Source organism: Cavia porcellus, unplaced genomic scaffold (genome assembly GCF_034190915.1).
Source record: "Cavia porcellus strain 051 isolate PalLab524CR breed Dunkin Hartley unplaced genomic scaffold, mCavPor4.1 scaffold_22, whole genome shotgun sequence".
NCBI lineage: Eukaryota > Metazoa > Chordata > Mammalia > Rodentia > Caviidae > Cavia > Cavia porcellus.
This window is the reverse complement of record NW_026947505.1, coordinates 11,053,506-11,077,097: the sequence shown is the minus strand read 5'-3', so window position 1 is coordinate 11,077,097 and position 23,592 is coordinate 11,053,506. Positions and strand designations below refer to the sequence as shown.

The following is a 23,592-nucleotide window of genomic DNA, read 5'->3' as shown; positions in this document are numbered from 1 at the left end:
TCTCCCACTCCCAAGACCACCAACACAGAACATCACAGTAAGAAAAGCATCTGTTTGCTGAATAATTATGATTTCTGAGCACCCTTGCTTTACTGACTAAACTCCCATGACCTTTCCACAATTTAATTATTCCCTAAATGAAAGATATTTTTCAACATCTGCTCTTAATTTATTTTTAATTTGCATTTCACCCTGTCCTCTCTGTTGAAGCTGAAATCAGTAATATAGGACGACATTATCTTCACAGAGTCACATTAAACATTCTACTCTTCAATTAAAGTTGCATTGAAACAGTTTTGCAGGCCCTTTTTTGCATATAGATTTTCTTTCAGCTGTCCAAGACTATTATCCTCACTTTAAAATGAGATTAATATTACCTTTCTTTGCTACTTTTTTCAAGGAATGATTACAGAGTATTGCATAAACATGAATAAACTTTCTTTTTACTCATTTTAATTTGTCCAAGTTTTCCTAAAGTACAGTCGTCCTTCTAGAATATATAAGAAAAAAATACAAATGCTATTGAAACTTTATTCAATGAGCAAGATGCAATGGGGATCCACAAGTGCTGGCACACACCTGTAATCCCAGCACTCAGAAGGCTGATGCAGGAGGATTGCCACAATTTCAAGGCCAGCCTGGGCTACAAAGTGAGTTCAAGGCCAACCTGCACTAAAAGGAAGACCCTGTCTCAAAAAAAAAAAAAAAGACAACAAAGATGCAGTGGAAGAAAAACATTAGCAGTCAACTAAGTAGTAATAACTCTAAAATATTAAGATGTGAAGTTAAAAAACTTATCCTGGAGAAAGACAGAGTTATTAACTCTGTTTGGTTTTTTGTTGTTGTTGTTGTTTTTGTTTTGTTTTGTTTTTGTTTTTTATCTTTTTCCTTTTTATCTGTACCGGGGATTGAACGCACAACTGCCTGCTTGCAAGGCAGGCGCTTATGCCGTTGAGCTAAACCCCCAGCCCCTTAACTCTGTTTTGAAAGTTAAGCTGCAATATGATTTGCAAAATTAAGCCTGGCACATGATGGTGCACACCTATAGTCCCAGCATTCGGGAGGCGGAGGCAAGAGGATTGTTGCAAGTTCAAGACCAGCCTGGGCTACAAAGTGAGTTCAAGCCAGCCTGAACTGCATAGTGAGACCCTATCTCAAAAAGATCAAAAAACCAACAAACAAACAAAAAAACCCTACATATCTGGTTGATGTTATAAAGGTGAAACTGACACTGAGGCTTTCTGCATGTTGTTACCAACCTCCAGCCATCCTGCAAATCCTTCCCCTACACCACCTACCCCTGCAACACTCTGCCTGATACCCATAATCTCCAATCTCAACTTTGTTCACAACACTTTCCTGCTCACTGCCTCTGTTCTAACATAGCCAGTTCAGCTGGGGCTTGAGAACACTCCCCTCCACTCACCTGAACATGAACCTCTGTCCTAATGTCTACTTCCCAGAGGCAGGAACAAGAAAGCCAAAGACCCCTGGGCCACCTTGCAAGACGCTGAAGTACCAGACCAGGATGACGCTCACGAGATTCTACAGGCAAGACCTACATGGACCTTTCTTCACACAGAGCTCATGGAAGGTCCGGGCACAGGTTCTCACCGAGTGAATGTGGGAAAGGACATGTGTGTGGCTGAGCCAGTCAGTCACTGGGTCAGTCACTGCACTGGGTTTCGTGCAAGGTTGCCTATGACAGCTCTAAAAGACGCTGTCTTGCAAATTAGGAGGCTTGCACCCAAAAAGGTAGAAGCCCCGAGAGTCAGTGCTGCAAGACAGCTGTGGTCCGAGTGGACAGGCTATTCAGGAAGTCACTCTCACCAACCGCTACCTGCTCGACTCCTTCCCCCGCACGCTCAGGAGGACGCGGTGGCAGGCGGGGCCAGGGGCTTCATCTGGGAGACCTGGCAGAGAATGATGCACACCACACAGAAGCCACCCGCGGCATGTGCAGCCAGCAGCATCCTTTTCAGGTCTTCAGGCCTGACAAACGCACTAAGAGGGGAGGGGAATGTACTTCAGCTGCCAAGGCAGGATAGAGAGGGGACAGGAGGAAAGAGAGGGCGAGGACTGAGTCGGTGACCAGGGAACTGCTGATAGTGAAGAAGCCGACGTGAGGATCTCAGGCACGTGAGCCAAGTGAGGCACTGTGGGAGGACCCCACACTGCACCGTGCACTTCATCACCTTGGATAAGAAGACCAAAGACGACAACGCTTGTGCCTCCAGCGCAGATTACCTGTAACAGAACCTCATCCTTTTATAAGGATTTGCTTAACATTTCAGGCAAACAGCTAAAATGCTGTGTGTGTACAATGTGCCAGCTCAGGTACAACTAAGCCGCGTAAATTTTGTGATTAGGTATCACCAGGCACACAGTAAATGGACTGAATAATTTAAAAAGGATGTGTTCATCCCCGCTAGGCAGAAGACAGGCTAAGAAAAGAGGTGTGTCCCTCGTACCTCCGCCCAGCCCTCAGCAGCACTGACCAGGCTGAATAAACTCGGAGGGAAATAAGCCCAAAAGAAAGAGCTCAGGAAGCTGCTACTAAGCCCTTTCCAAACCTGCAGACCAAGCTAAAGCTGGCATCAGAAAAGCCAACGAGCAAGGCAGGTACACACACAGAGCTGCAGGAGCCAAAAGCAGAGGAAAAGAATGAACAACAGGGTGGTGGATGCCAGCACGGGGACAGAGAAGGATGCTTTGGGTGTTTACGCTGATGTTGACGTTGACGGTTTCATAACTTCAGACTATGAGGAAGAGCAAGCAGGCACAGAAACCAAAACCAGCCAAGCAGCAAAGGCAGGGAGTGGGCAAGGGAGTCTTCACGTGGCTCCATCTGCCTGGGTGACAGTAACCCGGGATGCAGGGCAGGGTGGACTAAAAGGCAAGATGGCACTAGATGTCAGGACTTCAGCATGCATCGCTCTTCTTTGGTTTGTGTGTGTGTGTGTGGGTGTGTGGGGGTTTTGTTTTGTCTCACTATGTAATGCAGTCTGACTTGAACTCATCTTGGAGTCCAGGCTATCCTCAAATTCACAGCGATCCTCCTGCCTCAGGCTCCTAAATGCTGGGATCATAGGCATGAGCCACCACCCCCAGTTGGGACATGTCTCATCTAAACACACAGGCAAGCAATCTATCTGACCCAGTGCCAAGCGCCCCAGACTAGGACCTGTCCTGCCCTGAACACCCCTCAAGGCCAACCTGAGACAGGGCATACTGGGGACCACGAATTCGTAACAATTAAGTTTGCACAGTTCCCTAAAGGCTAAAAGGAGATTTGGGACTATGGTAGCACTCTGAAATTGCCCATTAACTCTCGGGATGGTCATCCTCTCCCACCCACCAAGACTACACTAAAACTAAAATGAACAAGAACGCTCCAGAGCAAGATCCTTCTTAGCATGCGATCATCTGTGCCTTCTTGAGTCATCCCAGGATGATCTGTTGCCTGCAGCGTCATCGACCTTGAATCTTCGGCTGGCCCTTCTGTCCCTGCATACACCCCTGCCCTGCACACACCCAGTAACAGTGGTGGGTTTAGAACATCTGGGTCTTTGCCCATCCTGAGCACTGACCTCCCGGTCCTCCATCACACATTACTAGATTTGTCTCTATTTCTCATTTTATCCTTCATACAGGCAACTGGGGATCTTGGCTAGGTCCCCAATAAGACAGCAACCCATATTTATGTTCTCTAAAGAATCACTCTGCTAATGCAAAAAAGTACATCTCTTGCCAACAGACATGCAAGTTTCACTACTTCAAGTCCACTCTGATTTTTCTATACAAACAGTAGTTAAGTGGGAGTTCTACACAACCAAGGTTGGATACGCTACATAGGCCGCAAGCTACGGAACTGACCATTAATACCACATGTAATCACAGAAATTAGCATTTTTATGTGTTGCGGGTTGTACTTTTCGCTTTCTCCTGCGGACTGAAACCAGGCTCTTTGTGCCAAGCTACATTCTTTTTTGTTTGTTTGTTTTTTGAGACAAGGTTTTGCTAAGCAGTTCCAGCTGGCCTTCAACTCACAGTGATCCTCCTGCCTCAGCCTGCAGAGTGCTGGAATCACAGGCATGAGCCACTATGCCCAGCATCAATTTTTTATTTTGAGATAGAGTTTCATTAAATTGCTGACTTTCCCAGAATAGACTCAAACCTGTGATCCTGCCTCAGCTTCCCACACTGCTAGGACTACAGGCATGCAACACTTACGGGAACTACGTGGGGTGACGAGGGAAAGTAGGCACGCATTGTAGCTAGAACACATACAGGCTTTTACTCACGAAGCCTCCAAAGGCTGCGCTTTGGGATGAAGCCAGCCAGAAGCTTTCAGTGCCAAACAGGACTTAAGTTCACGCTCCCATCTCAATATTTTAACTTTAGATTTTCAAAAACAACATAATTTCAAAACTGGCAATGTAACAACTAACTTTGAAAAACACATCATGCACAGTTTAGAAACCAAACTTTATCCTTAAGTTGATTTTCCTGGAAGTAGACTTTGCTGGTTTTATTTTGTGGTCCCTATGTTTCGAATAAACTGAAAAAAGCTTCCTCCCTATTGGTTCATTAAGATTTATCCCACAGCAGAAGAGGGCCAAGGCCCAGCAGATCACGCCCCACGGCCTCACCTAGAGCCCCTTTCAAAACCTTCCCACTGCCTCAGGGAGGGAGGTCCCCGCTAAAACGCCACACAAAGGCACAGGGAGGGCACCTAGGAGCTCAAACCTTGCAGGGTGTTTAATCAGTGAGGAACTGAAAATCCCTCCCTCCCTAAATGTTTAAAGCAGTGAAAGATTCAAGCGCCAAGAAAGAGCACTGCAGGGCTCTGTTGTGGTTTTGGGGCTGGGTTTGAATGAACGTAAGGACCTAATAGGACCTCAGGGATGTTTTTACAGATCCATAGGGAGCTTGTGATATGAAAAAAAGGGAGGCAAACTGTTTCCTTCCAAAGGAAAGCACGGCTATATTAAATAGGAGTACCAGATGCCACCTATTGAGAACTCAAAAAACACAGATGTAAACGCAAATGTAACACTTTTCTCCAACCTTAAAGAAAACTGAGCACAGAAAAATGAATGAATTCTTTTGTCTTTAGATCCTGGGCATGGTGGTGCACCTCTAAGCACTTGGGGAGGCTGAGGCTGGAGAATCAAACTACAGGTTCAGCCTGGACAGCCCACTGTCTTAGTGAGACCTTGGCTCAAAATAAAGAATAAAAAAGGGCTGGAGATGTAGCCAAGTGCAAAGGTCGTAGGTTCAAGCCCCAGTACAGAAAAGAAAAAAAAAAAAAAGGAGAGAGAGGGGGGAGGAATTTCACAAACCAAGCCCTTCAAAATATGGAGTGCTAGGGCTGGGATTTAGCTCAGTAGCTCAAGCGCTTCCCTGGTTAAGTGTAAGGTCATGACTTCGATCCCCAGTACCAAAAAACAATGGAGTGCTTATGGGCAAGGCACACACACACACACACAGACACACACACTCACATACAAATGCAACACCCTTTTTTAATTGTTTAATGGAATGTTTACAAGTAAAAATCATAAATATTTGAAAGCAGGGGAAGAGGAAGTAAAAAGGGTTAAGATGTGCACCAACCCCCCTGCAAACATGGCACACTAAAGTTTGTTAAAAGCTTAAGAAAGATAAAAACAATCATAACAAGGGGCTGGGGATTTACCTCAGTGGCACAAGGGCCTGCCTGGCAAGTGTGAGGTCATGAGTTTGCTCCTGGGTACACCCCTCCCCCCCCAAAATCATGACTACTTGACTACACTCCCTCGCACGTGGAGTGCAGGCACTTTCACCTTGGTTGTGAGATTCAAGCCTCTCTTTCTGGCGTGTAAGCCAAGCACGTCACAGAGAATAACCCAGCAGCTGGCTGAAGCTCCCAATGCCAGGGCCTCCCTGGCCTCCCTGGGAATCCAAAAAGCTGATGAGCCCTGCAGCCTGAGTTATACACACCACACGAGACAGGTGTGAGAAACACAGTGTTCAGAATAAACATGCGCAGGTACATCCACTCAATTACAGAATTAATATAAAATAGCCAGATGCACACATCGCCTATGAGGGGGGCAAGAGAATCAGCCTCCAAAGGCATCTGCCTCACATCTTCCTCAGTACTGTCAACCTGACATAAATAATACCTGACAGTCAACCAGCCACACACCCAAACAAAGTTCCTTAGAAAATAGTCACTGATGAGCCAGGTGTGGTGGTGCTTGACCATTACAATAGAATTCCCAACGCTGATGAGAGGTTTTCTACCACAAACTTAATTTCAGCAGCCGGATAAGCAAAAAGAGACAATTCCTCCTTGCTGTCTGGGCCAAGAGAACATGTTTCAGACAGAGGAGCCCCACAGGATACAGGATAGAAGCACAAGTGCAGAGTCCAGAACTCCCGCCCCCAGGAATCGACTTGTGCAAATCTAAGCACAACAGAGAAAACGAGAGTGAAATGACTGGGACCTTCTTCCCATTTCTAGGGCCCCAAGTCATCATCTCAGGAATAAATATATTCTAAAAACTCACACGGGCTTTTCAAAGACTGACTTGAGTGTATTTCCCGCTAAGCAGTTAAGGCACACAAAAAGACAAAAGGGCCAGGTGTGGTGGTGCACCCCTGTAACCCCAGCACTTGAGAGGCTGAGGCAGATCACTGCAAGTTCGAGAACAGCCTGGGCTACAAAGTGAGTTCAAGGCCAGTCTGAACTGCATAGCGAGACTCTGTCTCAAAAAAGTAAGTAAATAAATTACATAAAATAAATACAAATATTAAATGTCTGTGCCTCCACACACAGTTTAAGGGAAGAAAAACTTCAGCCAATAGGTGTGAAACCACCTTTCTTCAGTGCTTTAGATTAAATTTTAACTCATATTTACCAACTGCTGAAATGAGCCTGCGTGTTTCTTTGTCTACTGTGGTCCGTACATCCCGATTCCAACAAGGTTCAATAAAATTGAGTTTTCTGTTCAGTCCATATAGTTAATGCACTTCCTTCGCCTGGAGTTATTCTCTGCAACCCGAGGTTTCCAGGCGGCAACGGGGTGCCCTCTGGAGCTTCACAATCTTAGGAAAGCTCTGAGAGTCCCAGGAACACAGAAAACTTAGGGGAAGCAGAATGAGGTAACACTGGCTGACATTTTGCACTACCCCAGAAGAGCTGTTCTCCTCCCCAGGGTCCAGGGTCCTCCTCTTGCAGTGAATCCCCAGGGCTCCTGGAACAAAAACAAGGCTGCTCCAAGACCTCCCTTCAAAGTACAGGTATTCCAGCCACGTAAAGCTTCAGGAGAAGAAATGAATGATTTTTCACAGCCCCTTAAGCTGGGAAGAAAAATCCCCTCCCAGATCGGTCTTTAAAGGTAAGAGATAAAAGTAGATCAATGCTCCCCAAACACCTCGCAGCCAGTGTCTCTGCTAAACAAAGGTCTCTGAAAGGTCAACAAGGAAGGTCACTTGTCTCCCACCTTAATTTTCCCCACACTGAATGCTGGCAGACAGTAGGATGCAGACAGAGCCCGGCTGCAGACGCCCAGCCTGCCGTGTAGCCTGGTGGAACAGTTTGGGTTCAAGAATTTGTCTCATTTTCACTGCGCTGGACTCTCTCCCCCTCCCCCACACGCTGCTCCCAGTGCCAGAGTTACCGATCTGGCCGGGCACCAGGCTGAACCTGGGCCACATGTCACTGCCGCTGAAATCCACCGCCATTGTCACAGACCAGTTAAAAGCCCTGAGCAGCGGTCAGAGGGGAAGAGAAAAGAGAACCCACGTCACAGACCCGTTATCTGTTTCTCCATCTTCTGCCCGAAGGACTCTCTGTCCTCAGGTATTCTCCATCTTGCCAGCTCTTAGCACAGAGAGATACCAGACCAGAGGCAGCCACAGCCCAGGAGGGCAGGCACCGACTCCCTGCATTGGGCTCTGGTAACAACCCCAGGTCTGGGGGGCCAGGACCCAAGCTTGGTAACCACCCAGGGAGAGGGGGATGATTCCACTGGTGCAGTGAAAAATTTGCAAGGGACACCACTAGACACAAGATAAAGAACCACCACCAACCACAGAACGAACCCAGTCTGGCAGAAGTCCTGGGCAGGCTTTCTGAGGTCAGGCATGGGGTCCCAATCTCACTCAGTCCTAGCCAGGTCAAGACCTGGAGTCCTTTCCCTGAACAGACTGCTTGCCTACCAGCTATGAGCTGACACTGGGCTTGGGGCCAAGGATGTACCCCTCTCTGGTTTCTGTGAAGTTAAATTCTAGTGGGAAAGATATTGACTGATATTGCAAAAAAGTAGTACATAGTGAGAAGAACAACTCAGGGAATCTGAAGAGTGATATAGGCAAGAATGACTGCTAGTGTGACCTCCCAAAGTCAGCAAGGAAGATCTCTCAGAGAAGGTAATATTTAAACTTAATCTCTATATTAGAACCATGAATCCAAGAAGGGGGAAGTGCAAAAGCCCTGGGGTGCGCACTACCACAAAATTGAAAGAGAAGGTAGTTCCACAACTGACTTCTTCATGGCTCAGGTTTTTTATCCATTAAACAGTGATGGGGAGGATTAAACTCAGCACCATGTTTGCTCACAGTACCTGGACAGTACATATGCTAAATAAAACTAAATATAAATACCAAAATTATCATCATCATCATCATCATGGATAAGATCCCATCATGAGATCACAGCACTGGCGCAGACTTCTATAGCTCCCTCAACAATTAAACCCCAGAATTAGACAGTGATATTGTGAGTAAAGAAATGACACCAATGTTACATGCAGGTTTCCAGCCGTGGGTTTTAAGCTGGACGTGATGGCAAACACCTGCAATCCTAGCACTCAGGAAGCTGAGGCGGGAAGACTGCCTCAAGTTGAAGGCCAGTCTAAACTACGTAGTGAGACCCTGTCGCAAAAACAGTAACAAAAACATGGTTCTTTAAAGGACTGAATCATACAAGGAAAAGTTTACTCTAATAATTCATACAACAGGGCTGGGGATTTAGCTCAGAGGCATAAGCGCCTGCCTTGCAAGCAGACAGTCGTGAGTTCGATCCCCGGTACTGATAAAAAGGAAAAAGACAAAAAAAAAAAAATTCATACAATAAATGACCCTTTTCCATCTGAGAGTCCAGGGTTCTAATCCCCTCACCACCAGGAGCTCTCTACTTGTCGCCAGGTGACACAGTCCTTTGCCTTGACCTCTACGCTTCTGAAGGGATCTTGCGCTGAGATTCAGCACAACAGCTCTGAGCCTCGTGGTCAAAGATGACCCATCCTGTATTGGGGTTTTCAAGTAGGTTAGCAGTGAGGATAGTCTGCGATCTCACACACACCCCAAACCACTCCACTGTTCCATATTTTACAACGTTCCAGGCAGGAGCTTACACTGGCAAGCTATTTCACTTAAAAAGTATTATTCTGGGCCTACTGTCTGAAAATCTTTACTAACTTTGTAAGATTTATGAAGCCTATTAATTAAGGCTGTCAATAACCCAGCCACTGGTGACAAACTTGATGTATACACCGTTAAGCAGAGAAAGTCTGCTTTTACCCAGCCTCAAATCCTCACTATTAAAGACCAAGTTCTTGTGTCAGCCTTACTCAAATCCAAAGCAACTAAACTGCAACCATAATGCAAGGGTATGGCTTTCATGCTCATGGAACTGTTATACCAAAACACTTGATAACTCTGGGTTCTGTTGAGATGATGGAAATTGCAGAGGGCCACTTGAAGGACTCTCCTGGAATAAAAAGCAGTTATTTCCACTTTGGCTACTCCCGGCCCGACTCCATGTACTGCTATGTACGGAGCTGGCTAAGCTATGTCCTTCTCCTTCAGTTGGCTCTGAGCAACGTAAACAGGGCTGGCGGAGGTACTGATGCCGACTCTGAAAATGTTTGCCAGCCCCAGTGTCTCCCTAAACACTGAGCCCAGCAGGATGGCAGAGCCACTGCTCCAGGGCTGTCAGCTGGGCTCCAGCCTCCAGATAAAAGAGGCTGTGACTTCCCAGGGCAGAAGTTTGCACATCTGAACTGAAGCTCTGCCACCTAACGGTTAAATGACACCTCAACTGTGTCATGCAGATTGGTCTTTCTGCATGTTCTTCCCTCTGCAGATTGCACAGGTGCTCTCTGGCCTCTCAGCCAGCTCAGCTCACGCTCATGAATTCCCACCATTATTACACTCATTCATCTTCTAGCTACTTCCTTCTTCACAAGTTAATAAAATCTGGGGTAGGCCTTGGGTCAAGGCCTTTGTTCCACGAACCTTTACCTGGGCTGGACTCGGGACCCCCTTGACTCTCTCATAATTTTAAATTTTTCTTGGTGTCTTTATTGTGGGTTGCACTGGAAGTGGTAGATTGGAATTAACTCACTGGAATTCCAGTAACGTTTCCATGGGATTACAGACATAAACTTCCCAGACCACAAGGATGGGAAAAGAGATCTCCTTAGAAATAGCTGTTAAACATTAAAATCTTCACACACACATAGCACAAAGCAAATTAAGACTGAAGGAGGGAGACAAACAATCCCAATAATTAACAGAGAATGCATATTTATTTTATTGTGCTAGGCTTTTGGGCGGTTCAAACGCAGCGAGGATTTGGAGGAGAGGGAGAAGAACCTTTGCATAGCAAAAGATTTCACTGACTGGGGCTGGGGATTTAACTCAGCGACATAAGCACCTGCCTTGCAAGCAGGCGGTCGTGAATTCAATCCCTGGTACCGATTTAAAAAAAAAAAAAGATTTCATTGATTGATATTTCTCAGCCTCAGTGTTTCCCCCCAACCTCCGTCCCCCCCCCCAGCCATCTTCAAAGGAAAAAACCCAGAGCAGCAGATAATGATCAAAATTCTCTAGGAGGAAAACATTCATTCTTAAGAAATGAAAAAGCAACAAATTCTGCATAGAACATGTTCAAGGATGGTTAGATAGATAATGAATGGGTGGATGCAAAGATAAATGACACAAAAAATGCAAGTTATGTCTTCCGCTTTGCATAAACTGAAAATCCTCTAATAATACGTAAGCTTCGGAGTACCTTGAGATAGTACCACCTTATGCAGACTGACTATTGACCTTTTTAAAAGAAGTAAAAAGCACTTTCCAGAAAGCAAGATTGAGACCAACAGCCCCATTCAAATCCAGATTTATCTTCAGGCTTCTGTAACACAACCCAGCCAGAAGAATGTGATTCACATCTCAGCCATGCCACAGCTAAAATGGCAATGTGCTTAGAAACAGGTGCCACTAAAGAACAGTGATAAACGTAACCTTGCCATTAAAGCACTATTGGCAATTGGAGCCCTTAAAACTATAAGAAGAGGTTTAAATGACACATGCAGACACAAAGAAGCATGATCACACAATGCAGAGATTATCACTCTCTGCAATGTATCGAGTGTATACCTGATACATTTTTCTAAAAGATCTGTCACATAAACCACTCTGTATATCACTGTTTTTAACTTAACACTACTATCAACCACATATTCTTAAACTAATGTATACGTGCTTGCTCACATACACCCACAGAGATACACATCCATATCAGCTTTTATAAACTCTTGGTCTTCACTATGTGAATACACCCTAAGTAAACAGCTCTGCTCGGGTTCCACAGAATCTGCTCTAATATTCTACAATCAAGTTAGAAAGCTCACTGGTATGTCCTAGAGTTACCTCATTATGGCACCCTTAATTACCCATTAACAATCTTAAAATTTGTGAGTCTTTCAAGTCCTTTGGGGAATAAAGACCTAACCAATCCTCCACACTGGATTTGATGTATCCAATTTTTTTCTGTGATACATAAGGCTGTGGTCAACTTCTTGAAAGTACATTTTTATGTATTGCCTAGGGGTAAATCTCTAGAAATAGAATTACTTGGCCAATTGCTATGCCCTTTTTAAAAACACATTACACTGAGCAGGATTACCTGGAGTTCGAGGCCAGCCTGGGCTACACAGTGAGTGCAGGGCCAGCCCGGACTACAGAAGACGTTGGAGCAAATAGAACATGTTCAAAGCATACTTTAAAGTACACAAACCATAGGGTATGGAGCTGTACTTCAGAAGTTACCACAAGCTACAAAATAGCCACTGCTTATTTATAGACAATATCCAAGATCTTTACCAGTCAGCAAACCCCAGGAACACAGAGGGAAACGTGCATCCTAAGATAGTTCATTTAGGTCTGAGGTTCTGCGTATTTCTGCAGTTTTAAATAGAATAAATAGCCAGGCGGGGTAATGCATGCTAGTAATCCCAGCACTTGGGAGGCAGAGATAGGAGGATCACTGTGAGTTCAAGGCCAGCTGGGCTCTACGGCGAGCTTACACCAACCTGAACTACGTAAGGAGACCATGTCCCCCACCCCCCCCCGCCAAAAGAAACAGAAGAAATAAGATCCTACCATAATATATGAAGGGTTCACATTTCAAAACAGGATTTGAGTTCCTTTTTCATTTTGAAAGTGACACTGATATAATTTTATACCTCAAAGTAACTCTTGAAGTTACTTAAGTATAGTGTTCACACCCAGAATAGAGCTCTGTGTAATTTGCAAAACTCAGAAAGGACCTAACTGCTCAAAAATATCTACCTCTGGAGCCCATCTCTGAATCACACTGGAAGCTTTTTGAAATACAGAAATTTGGTGGCTGAGGATATAGCTCAGCAAATGATGCCTGCCTGGCAAGTACAAGGTCATGAGTTCAATTCCCGGCACAAAAAAGAAAGAAAGAAAAGAGAAATTTGTATTCAGCAGGTCTAGTGCAGAGCTAATGCATCTGCCTTTGTAAAATCTCCCCAGTAGAGACATCTATCGGCCAGAAGCAAAAGGCACTGGGTTACACCTGACACACAGGGAAGGGGGCATCCAGAGGTCCCCAGAGTCAGTGTTCACATGGAAACCATTCAGCAGTCCTGGGGAAGCTCATGGAACTGGGGGTACAAATGCGTCTTGGGAAAGTTCTTCAGAAGTTTCAACAGAAGCCAAGTTAAGACGCTGGCTGTTCCGTCATAGGGCTGTGCACCCAAAGGGACAGGAGGTGTATGAGAAAGCAACCAAACCAAGGAATCCTTCCGGCCAGAGAGCATGGTGGCTCCTATTTCCCGTATGGAACCTCCTTGCATTTTCAGAAATAAGGGGAAAAATTACTCAGCTGCATTTTGTATTTTAATGGGGTTGTCCTATGAATGAACGACACCCAACTACTATCAGCAGTTTCCCTGGTCAATGCCAGTCAACATTCAAGACAAAACTCTGTCAAAAAGAATTAAAAAATGAAGCCAGGAGACTCCAAGACATTATACTGCCTTCTACAAAACTGATCTCATAAGAAAAATGCAAAACAGACCCAGGAACCTACTCCTTCTAGAGTGCTGATACATAGATTCATAATTATCATGAGCATCCATCACCTACCAGATCGAGACTTTATGATATCGCTGAATTCATTCTGCCCATCATCGGGCCTGGCTTCACGGTCTCCATATTTGGCCATCTTAGTAGAGTTTCAGTGTAATCCAAAGAATTTCCCAAGTCCTCTTTGTGAGACTTTCAACTCTGCATAAAGGACCACCTTGACATGGATCCCTACAAGGAAAAGGAAAAGAACTGACTTTCTATGCATGCATATGCACATGATTACATACCAGTGACAGACAACGGCTATGGTATTCGTATCTATTCCATGGACGGTGGTGGAGTATTGAGTGTCTACCATGTGTGAGGCACCGATCCAAACACCACTAACCGGATACACAGCCTCCCCATTGAGGAGCTGAAGACACTAAACAATTCATTACATAATGAATTGTTCCAGTACAGTCCTGACAGTCTACAAAGGAAAGGCGCATACCACAGAGGAATCTGACCCGCCCTTGGCAATCGAGAAGGCTTTCTTCAAGAGGAGACATTTGAGCTTGGCCTTCAAGGATAAGAAGAAATTAATTAGCCAAAAAGGGAAGCCGAAAAAGTAAAGTAAGAGCTTCCTGTATGAAGCAGCAGAAGCAGACAAAGAGTTGAGCCCAGGCCAGGGTTTTCAGAGAAGAGAAAACCAAATAAGCAGGTGGATTTGGGGAGCCAGGTGAGGAGATGAGGCAGAAGCACAGCCTCAGCCACGGAGTCCAGATCGAGGCTGTGGGTTTCCATCTGAGTCTCTTTGGTGGTCAGCAGAAGCAAAAGCATCCGAATGGTCTTTTTAAAAGACATTGTGGCTTGTAGGTGGGTTACAGGAACATTGAGGGAGCCAACGAATACTAGAACCAGATACAGAAAATCGCTAAAGAACCCAGGCCGTGGGTGTATGGATGTTGAATGAAAATTTCTTCTTCTTTTTAGTTTATTTGAGCCAGTCTTGCTATGCCGTCCAGGTTGGTCTCAAACTCACATGGATCCTCCTGCTTCAGCCTCCTGAGTGCTAGGATTACAGGTGTGCACCATCATGCCCAGTTGAATTTCTTTCAACTCTTCTATGTGTTTAAAAAATTTTAATGATAATGTCGGGAGTAAAGCCGGCCAATGATCAAACTTCACATAACCCACAAGGGGGCACACAGGATGGAAAGAAAACACCATCCTTTATATGGTATCCTTTCCAAAATACTTAACGTGAAGAATATCACGAGCAGAAAAATCCGGTCTGCAGGATTTTTCAAAACAAATGTCCTAGCCTCTTCAGAACTGTCCACATGAAGAAAGTCCCAAATTACCTGCGGGAGGGTGACCCTTGTGGATCAAAGGAGAACAACTAAGCCTAAGGACCAAATGCAACCCTTGATTAAATGCAGAATTTTAAAACATTTGAAGGTCATTTAAAAGTGTGAATTTGGACTGCAGACTAAGCCATGTTATTGCAGTAATGTTCAATGTCTTTAACATTCATCAGTGGTGGGGCCATGCAGGAAAATGTCTTCCACTGTAAGAGATACCTGATGGCCAGTTAGCAATGAAATGTGACAACCGCCTCAATTTAATGTCAACAGACAGCAAGTCCATCTGTATCTATATACATATGTATGTGGAGATGTGCATACTGCATAGACGTAGGAAGGACCTATTGTAAAAGGGAGAAGAAACTAGTCAAAGGGCGCCTAGGTATCTGTCATGGGTATTTAACGTTACAGACAGGACATGATTATAAAACATGGACAAGGGTTGATGCAAAAAAACCGGAATGGCCAGGTGGGACATTGTGACAGTAACTGAGGGAGGTGGGTAGGGTCCGGGAACTTCCTGGACCTCAGCTGACCAGGTCAGGAACACGCGGAACAACTCCCAGTTCTGGCCCGGTGAGGCAGAGGTACGTGGATCGCCGCAGGGGTGCACCGGAGGGCCGCTGGCTGCAGGGAGAAATCACGAGTGGGGTTTGGATCTGGCGACTTTGAGGGGCCTTCTGAGACCTTGGGCAGGGGAAAAGGCAGGCGGAAACCCGAACGAGGATGTCGGGCTGCTCAGAGAGCTAAGTCCGGAAGACTCTATGTGGCATCCACGGATGCAAACCTTCCTAGGCAGGCCTAGCACGTGAATTATGAGGCACGTGGGTACTACTCAAAGAAAATAAGCCCGCTCTCTAGCAGCTAATGAGAAGCATCTCCAAACTCTAGAGAACTGAAGATTTTTGGTCAGCAGCACCACATTTTTTAAAGACTGCAAATAATTACAGTATTAAATTGCCAATACTTCCTGGGAGACAAAACAAAAAAAGCAGACTTCAAGCTGACAGTCAGCAGTGCACCTCTTTACTGACAACAGCCTCATCCAAGAGTACCCCAAAGCCAGGCATGATGGCACATGCCTGTGCTCCCAGTATCTCGGGAGGCTGAAGCGGGAACATTGCAGCTTTGAGTCGTGCACGGGCAAAGAGGCAATTGAGCAAAACCCGACTGAAAATTTTAAAAGGACTGAGAAGGCTCTGAGTTCATTCCCAGCACAGCCCAAAAGGGGGAGGAGGGGCCAAAGGCCTATTAAGTACATTGATCATTTCAGTGGGACTGTAACCATCAATGTATCCAAACATTAACCTGCAGAGAATGTATATTGATTCACATATTAAAACAAGTATCAGAATCAGCATTTAATGCTAACCAGGATTGGAGAACTCAACCTCTTAATTCAAGGACACATCATATGACGTTACTGTTCTAAAAAATGTACCACTTTATATATATGTAATATTATATACATTGTTTTTGATAATACAAAATTCAAAAACTATACCATACAGTACTGTGCATCATATATAATATTAATCCTTTCTTCTGACCATGTCAAGAAAAGGGTGTATTCTACTAATAAGCAAATTATTCTAGAAAATAGTTTTAAGTGTGAGAGCAGTTGAGGTAGATGAAAACTGTAAGTTTTAAGAACCATTGTCTCTCTAGCATCTATGGATTGGGTAAGCAGAATCTGCCAGCTCTTACGAGACTATAAAAAAGCTTTATTTTTATGTCCTTCCTACTGTTAAGAATTTATGGATTATTGTGTCAACAAGTTCTTTGAGTACAAAACTGCAGAATTTGCTAAATTCCTAAGTGTATTTTTGTATTTTCAAGAGCCCAAAGCCTTGTTCAGAAGAATGTATAGAATTTTTATTAAGGACAATCAGGCTTGCCTAAGAATGATTTTCTTTCCTAGGAAGAACTAGTCCCTTTGAGAGGTAAGTCTAACGCTCTCCTTCACACTGGACTTAGCCCCAGGTCTCCCTGTCAATGCTTTTCCAGTACTCTACTCACACCACAAAAAGAGAAAAGTAGTGCCTGGCAGGTTGGCGCACACCTGCAATCCCATCACTGGAGAGGCTGAGACAGGAGGGTCTCTGCCAGTTCAAGAACAGTCTGGGCTACACAGTGAGATGGAGGCCAGTCTGGAATACATCCTGACACACTGTCTCAAAAATCAAAAATAAATACTGAGAGAGACGAAAAAAATTGTTTACACGGGACTTTATTTCCACATAACCTGTAATAGTTCCTCAATACAGTGTTCTAATTTGCCCTCCCAAGGTAATATTCCAGCTGGTGTGGTGATGTATGCCTGTAATTTAAGCACTTGGGAAGCTGAGGCAGGAGATCGCCTTGAGTTAGAGACCAGCCTGGGCTGCACAGTAAGATCAAGACCAGTGTGGACAACATAAGAACTTCTCTCAAAAAAATTTTTTTTCTGCTTGATAATATACTGCAAATCTCTTAAAGACCACAAAATTATAGCAGGAAAGGTGATCAAAGGGCCTGGAAACAATGAGAAGGGAAGGGAATAACAGGCCATTTAAACAAGTCATCACTGGGGACTGTCACTTGTTGCCACCAAGGACCAGGGGAGCTTGGTTTGAGCAACAGAGGCCATGGATGTGACATCTATACGGTTTGGTTTGGTTTGGTTTGGTTTGGTTTGGTTTGGTTTGGTTTCGTTGAGACAGGGTCTCATGCTAGTTCAGGCTGGCCTTGAACTCACTGCATAGTCCAGGCTGACCCACAACTCACCGCCATCCTCCTGTCTCAGCTTTCCTCTAAATCTTAAAATGCTGGTACAATCAAGTTTCACCACTAACAATGTGTCCCAAAGTAACCCCTGGCCTTCCGAATCCCAGGAATGGATGGAATGCTGCCCTCCACACAAAGCTAGGTGAGAAACCAGACAACTGGGGGGCGGAGTGGGGAGGGGTGTTGCTTTAGTGGCCCTGGGAAGGCCCTGCACAGTGGTAATTCATTGTTACCCAGGCCCTAGCCTTCCTCTCGTTCAAAATGACATTCTGCAAAGTTTGACCAAGGTCCCACCGAAACCTTACCTCACTCCTATGCTTCTGTCCTATGGACCAGAATGCAAGTGTTTAGCAATAAACCTAAAGGGAAAAAACAAAAGCCGGGCATGATGGTGCATGACTGTGATACCAGCACTGGGGAGGCTGAGGCAGGAGGAGCTCTTGGGCTGGAGGCCAAGGAGGGCTACAGAGTGAATTCAAGGCCAGCCTGAACTACACAGCAAGCCCCAGTCTCAAAAACAATCTAAGTGAAAAGGCAGGGAATGACCTTAAAAGAAAAAGTAATTTTTTTCTTCGTTTAGGAACTGCACGTTAGAATTTGCAAGATTCAATAAGGTGCTGGCATGAACAAAAATTCAACAATACGCAGTTCTGATGGCCACGTGGTTTAGGACCTAAGCAAAACCGTTTTCCAGAGAAACCCAAGCCCAGGACGGCCAGAGACGGTGGAAGGTGGAAGGAGAGCCAGAGGAACAAGTTTGCGCTCCGCGTGCAACACAGTAAGAGAAACGCGGCGGGCCAGGCGCTGCCACTCACCCCGCAGGCGCTCCAGGGCAGGTTAACGCTCCTGTGACCAATACTGTTTACAGGAGCAATAAATTTTAGGTAAACACCAAAGGAAGGTTAAAGAGCTGTCTCACCGGTCCCATAAACGCCGGGGTGCGGGGCCGCGCGGAAACCCCGGCCCTGGCCGCCTGGTACAGAGACGCAAGTCCCAGCGAGCTTCGCATTCCTCGGGCTCGCGCCCGACCGGATCTCCCCATCCGCAGGCTCCTTGGCCGCGCCTCGCAGCGGCCGCCCAGGAAGAGTCAGCTCCGCTTCCACAGCCCGGTGCGCGCTCGGGGAGGGGATGCGGCTCCCTGCCCGGTCCGACCCGACCCAGCGATCCGGCCTCGCCCCGAGCGCGGCGCGCTCTGGCCGCTGCGATCAGTGCCCTGAGCCTCCAGGGCGCCGTATGGGGAACTGGCCCGCGAGGCCCTGGTGACCCTGGTGACCTGAAAGCTGGGACAGGCTGGGGAGTCTGCGGTACAACCCAGCGCATGGGGCCGTGGAGTCCTCACACCCAGCTTCAGCAATTTTTTTTTAAAGTGTGGATCCTCGGGCTCTCGAAGGTCGGGCAGTTTTTCTCCTCCCCTTGAAACAACCCTAGAACAAATCCCGTTTGGAATCCGAGATTTGAAAAGAAAAATTTATCCTAATAATGTGCCTTCTGAAAGTTGCCAGCCTACAATTAGCGCTTTGTCGGTTTTCTAAGTGGCCTTGAGCGACCCTAGCACCCCAGACCAAAGGGGGACACGGATTGATTACCTTGTCAGCCGCAGCCAGAGACGCCCAGAGTCCGCGCGCCCAGGAGGCACCCGTGCCCTCCGCCTCCCGCAGCCGCAGGAGCCGGCGAGCGCGCCCCGAGCCCGGAGCCCCACCCTCGGGAGCGGCCGCCACAGAGACCAGGCTGCCCTGCCCGCCGACCGCGCCGCCCCTCCCCACCCTCGCCAGGCGGACAGTGCCGGGCCCCGCCTTCCCGGGCCGGGACCAGTGCGACAGGCTCTCCGAGGAGGCCACGTCCCCTCTCGGAAACCACTGGCCCTGCGCCCCGCTCGGCGCAAGGCAGGGATGCGCAGCCCTCGTCCTTGGCAGGGAGCAACAAGGGGACGGCGGCGGCGGCGGCAAGGAGCCAGTCGGGGAAGTTTGAGTCCCTCGCACCTCGTAACGACTCCGCGGACCTGGTGGCCGGAGCGCGCTGCACGAAGCCGGCCTGCTCTCTCCGCGCACCGAGCCGAACCGAGGGTCCCGGGAGAGCGCACGGCGAAGTTACAGCTTCCACGCTGGGACTCAGGGACCCGATCGCGGCGGGAGAGCCGCAGGAAAGTCAGCCTCCCGCCCATGCCCGCCCTAGTCCCCGGGGGCCGCGTCCCGTTCTCCCGCCCCCGGCTCAGGAACGCACCGGTTCGCTTACCTGCTCGCCAGCGGCCACGCGCGCCCGCAGCCTTCGCCTGCGCCCAAGTCCTCGGTGCGACTCGGGGTCGCCACGATCGCGGGGGTGCGCGCGAGGGTGAGTGTAGTAGAGCGACGGTTGCTGTTGGAGATCGTTGCTTTCTTTTTTTTTTTAATGAAACGTGCAGAACAGGACAGAAACCAAAAAGAAAGGGGAAAAAACTGACACCAACTGGAAACGCCCCTGACTTGTTCAATCTTCCTGCCGGGTAGTTCCGCCAAAAACAAAAACAAAACAGTTCAAGCGCAAACGCGCGGGCAGCAAGTTTACCAAACACTAAGTTTCCCGGGTGCACAAGTGACCCACAAGAAGGGGGGGAGTCTTCCCGAGACACCCGGTTGGCTTCTAGAGGCCGAGGTCCCTCCGCCCCCGGCAGGAGAACACCCGCGGGCAGCTGCGTGCGCCCCGCTCCCGCGCCCAGCGAGCCCCAACTTCGCGCGGAGAAAGCTCCGGCCGAGGCTCCTCCTCCGCTCGCGGCTCCGCTCCTCCCCGCCCGGACCTGCCCCTTTGTTGCAGCCCAGCGCCCCGGGCGGAGCAGGGCGGGTGCGGTGCGGAACCTCCGCCCCCGGGAAGGGGCTCGCGTTCCGCGCCCGCGGCGCCCCCTGCTCCCCGCCCAGCCTGCTGCAGCTGCGGCTGCCCCGCAACTTTGTTTCCCGAGACTGCGCCTCTCGCTCTGCCCAGCACGCTCGCCGGCCACCCAGGCCCGCTCCGGGAACGTGGCGCCCCGGGTCACCTGACTGCGCGCCGGGTCAATCAGCGCCAGCCTTGCACGCCCTCCCCGCCCGCAGCCCTGGGGTGAAAAGTGCTTGCGGGCGGGGAGGCGGGGTGCTTGCGCGCACACTGCCCCCTTAACTCCCAGGCGGGTAAGGGGAGTCACACCTCCCTCAGCTGAGAGGTCTGTGTTTTTAAGGCAAATGTCTAGCTGTTCCACCAAAGCACCCCATACGAGTTTGCCGGTGTTGCTCGTTTTGGGGGGTGAGAAGTATTAGTGCATTGTGTTTTGGTTTGGTTTGGTTTTGAGAGAGTCTCTTATGTGCCCAGGATGGCCTTGAATTCTCTGTGATCCTCCTGCCTCGGCCTCCGCAATGGGATTACAGGCCTATGTCCCCACACCGGGCATTAAACATCCTTTTTAACAGAAGGAAAATATGTGAAATGTCATGATGTATTCATTCATATGTACAAATGGTATTTGAGCTGGCCTTATTGTTCTCTTTTCCCAGTTTGCACACAAACACGCATCTGTTCTTGGAACCTATTCCAAGTTTAAAGGGCTGGCCAAAAATAGCTAGGAAGAGGTGAGCTTCGGTCGTGTGTGCATTTATTTTTATTTTGATTGGGTTTTGTTTTTTGTTTATTTTTTGGTGGGTTTTTGTTTTATTTTGGTTTGGTTTTGGTTTTGGTTTTGCTTTTGGTTTTGAGTTTTTTTGTTTTGTTTCGTTTTGTTTTTGAGATAGGGTCTCACTATGTGGTTCAGAAGCCTGGGCTGGGTGTGGCAATCTTCATGCCTCAGTTTCCCAAGTGCTGGGATTATGGTGTGTACCACCACATTCATCACGTTTGTTTTGCTTTGCTTTGCTTTGCTTTGCTTTGCTTTGTTTTTTGAGACAGTCTGTTATGTAGTTCAGGCTGGCCTTGAACTCACAGCAATTCTGCCTTGGCCTCCTGAGTGCTGTGATTACATGATATGCCACCAACCCCAACTCAGTGCATTTCTCTTATTTGCACATTTCCTTCCATGTGTGTTACTCCAAAGCTCACAGTAGTTCACACAAATGTAGAAGAAAGGATGGTTGATGAAGGAACTTGTTGCCTGCTCAGTGTTGAAGAGGAACTTTGGCTCAGTAACCATAAGACATTATGGTTCATGAAGGAGTTTTCAGCAAGTACACATTACCCCTTTCAGGTTGTGCACTGAAAGCCTCTGGTCTCCAGCTGCTGAGGAGCAAGGGCAAGGTCCCGAGGGTCTTCCTTATAAGGGTACTAGCTTATGTTCTGTCTTAGTTACTTTTCTCTCCTTGCTGAGACAAAATACCCCACACCCTAAATGAGGGAAGGAAAAGTTTATTTAGCTCACAGTTTGTGGAGGTTTCAGTCAATAATTAGCTGGCTCCAAGGTAGGGTGGCATGGCACAGGGGCAACATTTCCAAGGCACAGAGGGCAAAAGCAACAAGACCAAAAGTGGGGAGAACAGTCCTCTTCTCCTCCCTTATATTGTACATAGGCTACCTCCCTTGGATAGTCAAGCCATCTGCCTGACCTCCTCTTGCAAAGCTGAGGATGTTTTCAAAGTAAGCAGCTTGGTCTCTTGCTTGGTCCCTGTTTAGTCTCTTAATTAAACTACTAAACCTCTCAAGTTAACACAATGTATCAACCATTACAATCCACCCCTTGTCAACTTGGCAACCAGACACATTATTTTAAACAGGTTTCCAGATACAAAAATATGCTTATGCTTAGTATTTCACAACTTGAACATTATACACAAGGTTTAAGAACCAGTATTAACCTATCAGCATTATATTCCATTAGAACTATAACATTTTTCCCCTGCCCCCCCAAAGATTCACTTACATCTCTTTATGCAAAAGGCATTTAGTCCATATGCAAAAGTTGCCAAAGTCCTAACAGTTTGAGCTTTGCTGAAAAGTCCAAATTTCAAGTCTCCTCAGAGATGGAAAGCGAATTCTTAGCTGCAAACTCCTGTACAAGCAAAAACAAAGTTAAACACTTCCAACATTCAATAGCACAAGATAAACATTTTCATTCCAAAACTTACAAAAGGGAATACAAAGGATTGGGACCAAAGCAAGTCCAAAATCTAGCAGGGCAAACATTAAGTCTTGTATTTCCATGTCCAGCACCTGAAGCAATCTTTAGCACATTGTGCGCTCCAAAGGGCTTAAATGATCCCACCCTACGGCACTTCTGATGGTTGTAGATCCCACAGCTTCTCTCTTGGACTGGCTTTGTTCCCTACTTGCAGGTTTCCTTAGATGATCCATATGCTCTGTCCTCTCAGGGGCACACTGCCTGGGCTCCCAGGACTTCTGAAATCAGGCTGGAAGCCTTTTTAACCCCCATAACTCTTCCATTCTGCATAGACCTAAACCCAGCACCATGTGGATGATATCAAGGTCTGCTGCCAGTTGGAGCAATAGCCAATCCTCTCTCTTGGCTGTAGGGGTCAAGTGCCTGGATCCCTGGGCACTCTGAATCCAATTCTGAAGAACAAATTTTCCATGCTGCTGCCATTCTGGAACATGGTGTGGCTGCTGTCATTCTGGAGCATGGTGCTCTGAGGCCTTCTTCTCAAAGCAAAGTCTTTCACTTTTGCAATTTCAAGGCTGAAAAGGGTGGAGACTTGCTTTTTGTGATGTCATTTGGCCATCTTGTCTATTCTCCTGTTCCTTCTCAGCAAACGAAACTTCCTCACCTCCATCTTTGCAGTCCACAGCTTTATTGAAGCTTTTTTTCTGGACAAACTCACAATATTTTAAATCATTCTGCTGGGCTCTTTGCTGTTGATTCACAATATAATCCAGCTGAAACCTCCCAACAATAGCCATGTCACAGCCTCAACATTTGACTGTCTTGAAATTTCTTCTGCCAGATTAGTCCATCATTCTTAATCTTAGTCTCAGGCAAAAGCTCTGGATATGAGCAAAGTAAAGACAAACTTTTTGCCAAGCCATAGCATACATCATTTGGAGTCTAGCACTCAGCACAGTCCTTCTTCCCAGTAGAAACCCCCTGAGCTTGGTCTATAATGGCAGGATTTCTATCAGCCTTCTGATCTGAGCTCTG

The 23,592-nt window shown here is 47.0% G+C and overlaps 1 protein-coding gene across 2 annotated transcripts in view; it reads right to left on the bottom strand.

Annotated features, from left to right (window-relative positions):
• Nucleotides 1–20,179, bottom strand: part of Utrn (utrophin) — a 502,327-nt gene extending 482,148 nt beyond the window's left edge. The window contains exons 1-2 of one of the 2 annotated variants that reach the window (XM_023563244.2): nt 19,746–20,179; nt 13,456–13,626 (exon numbers count right to left, since the gene is read on the bottom strand). In XM_023563244.2, coding sequence (XP_023419012.2) covers nt 13,456–13,534 — 79 coding nt within the window. In that variant the 5' untranslated portion in view covers nt 13,535–13,626; nt 19,746–20,179. Of the gene's footprint in view, nt 1–13,455; nt 13,627–19,099; nt 19,234–19,745 lie in introns of those variants that run through there. The other variant, XM_063233434.1, reaches the window with a different exon arrangement.
• Nucleotides 20,180–23,592: the final 3,413 nt, after the last annotated feature.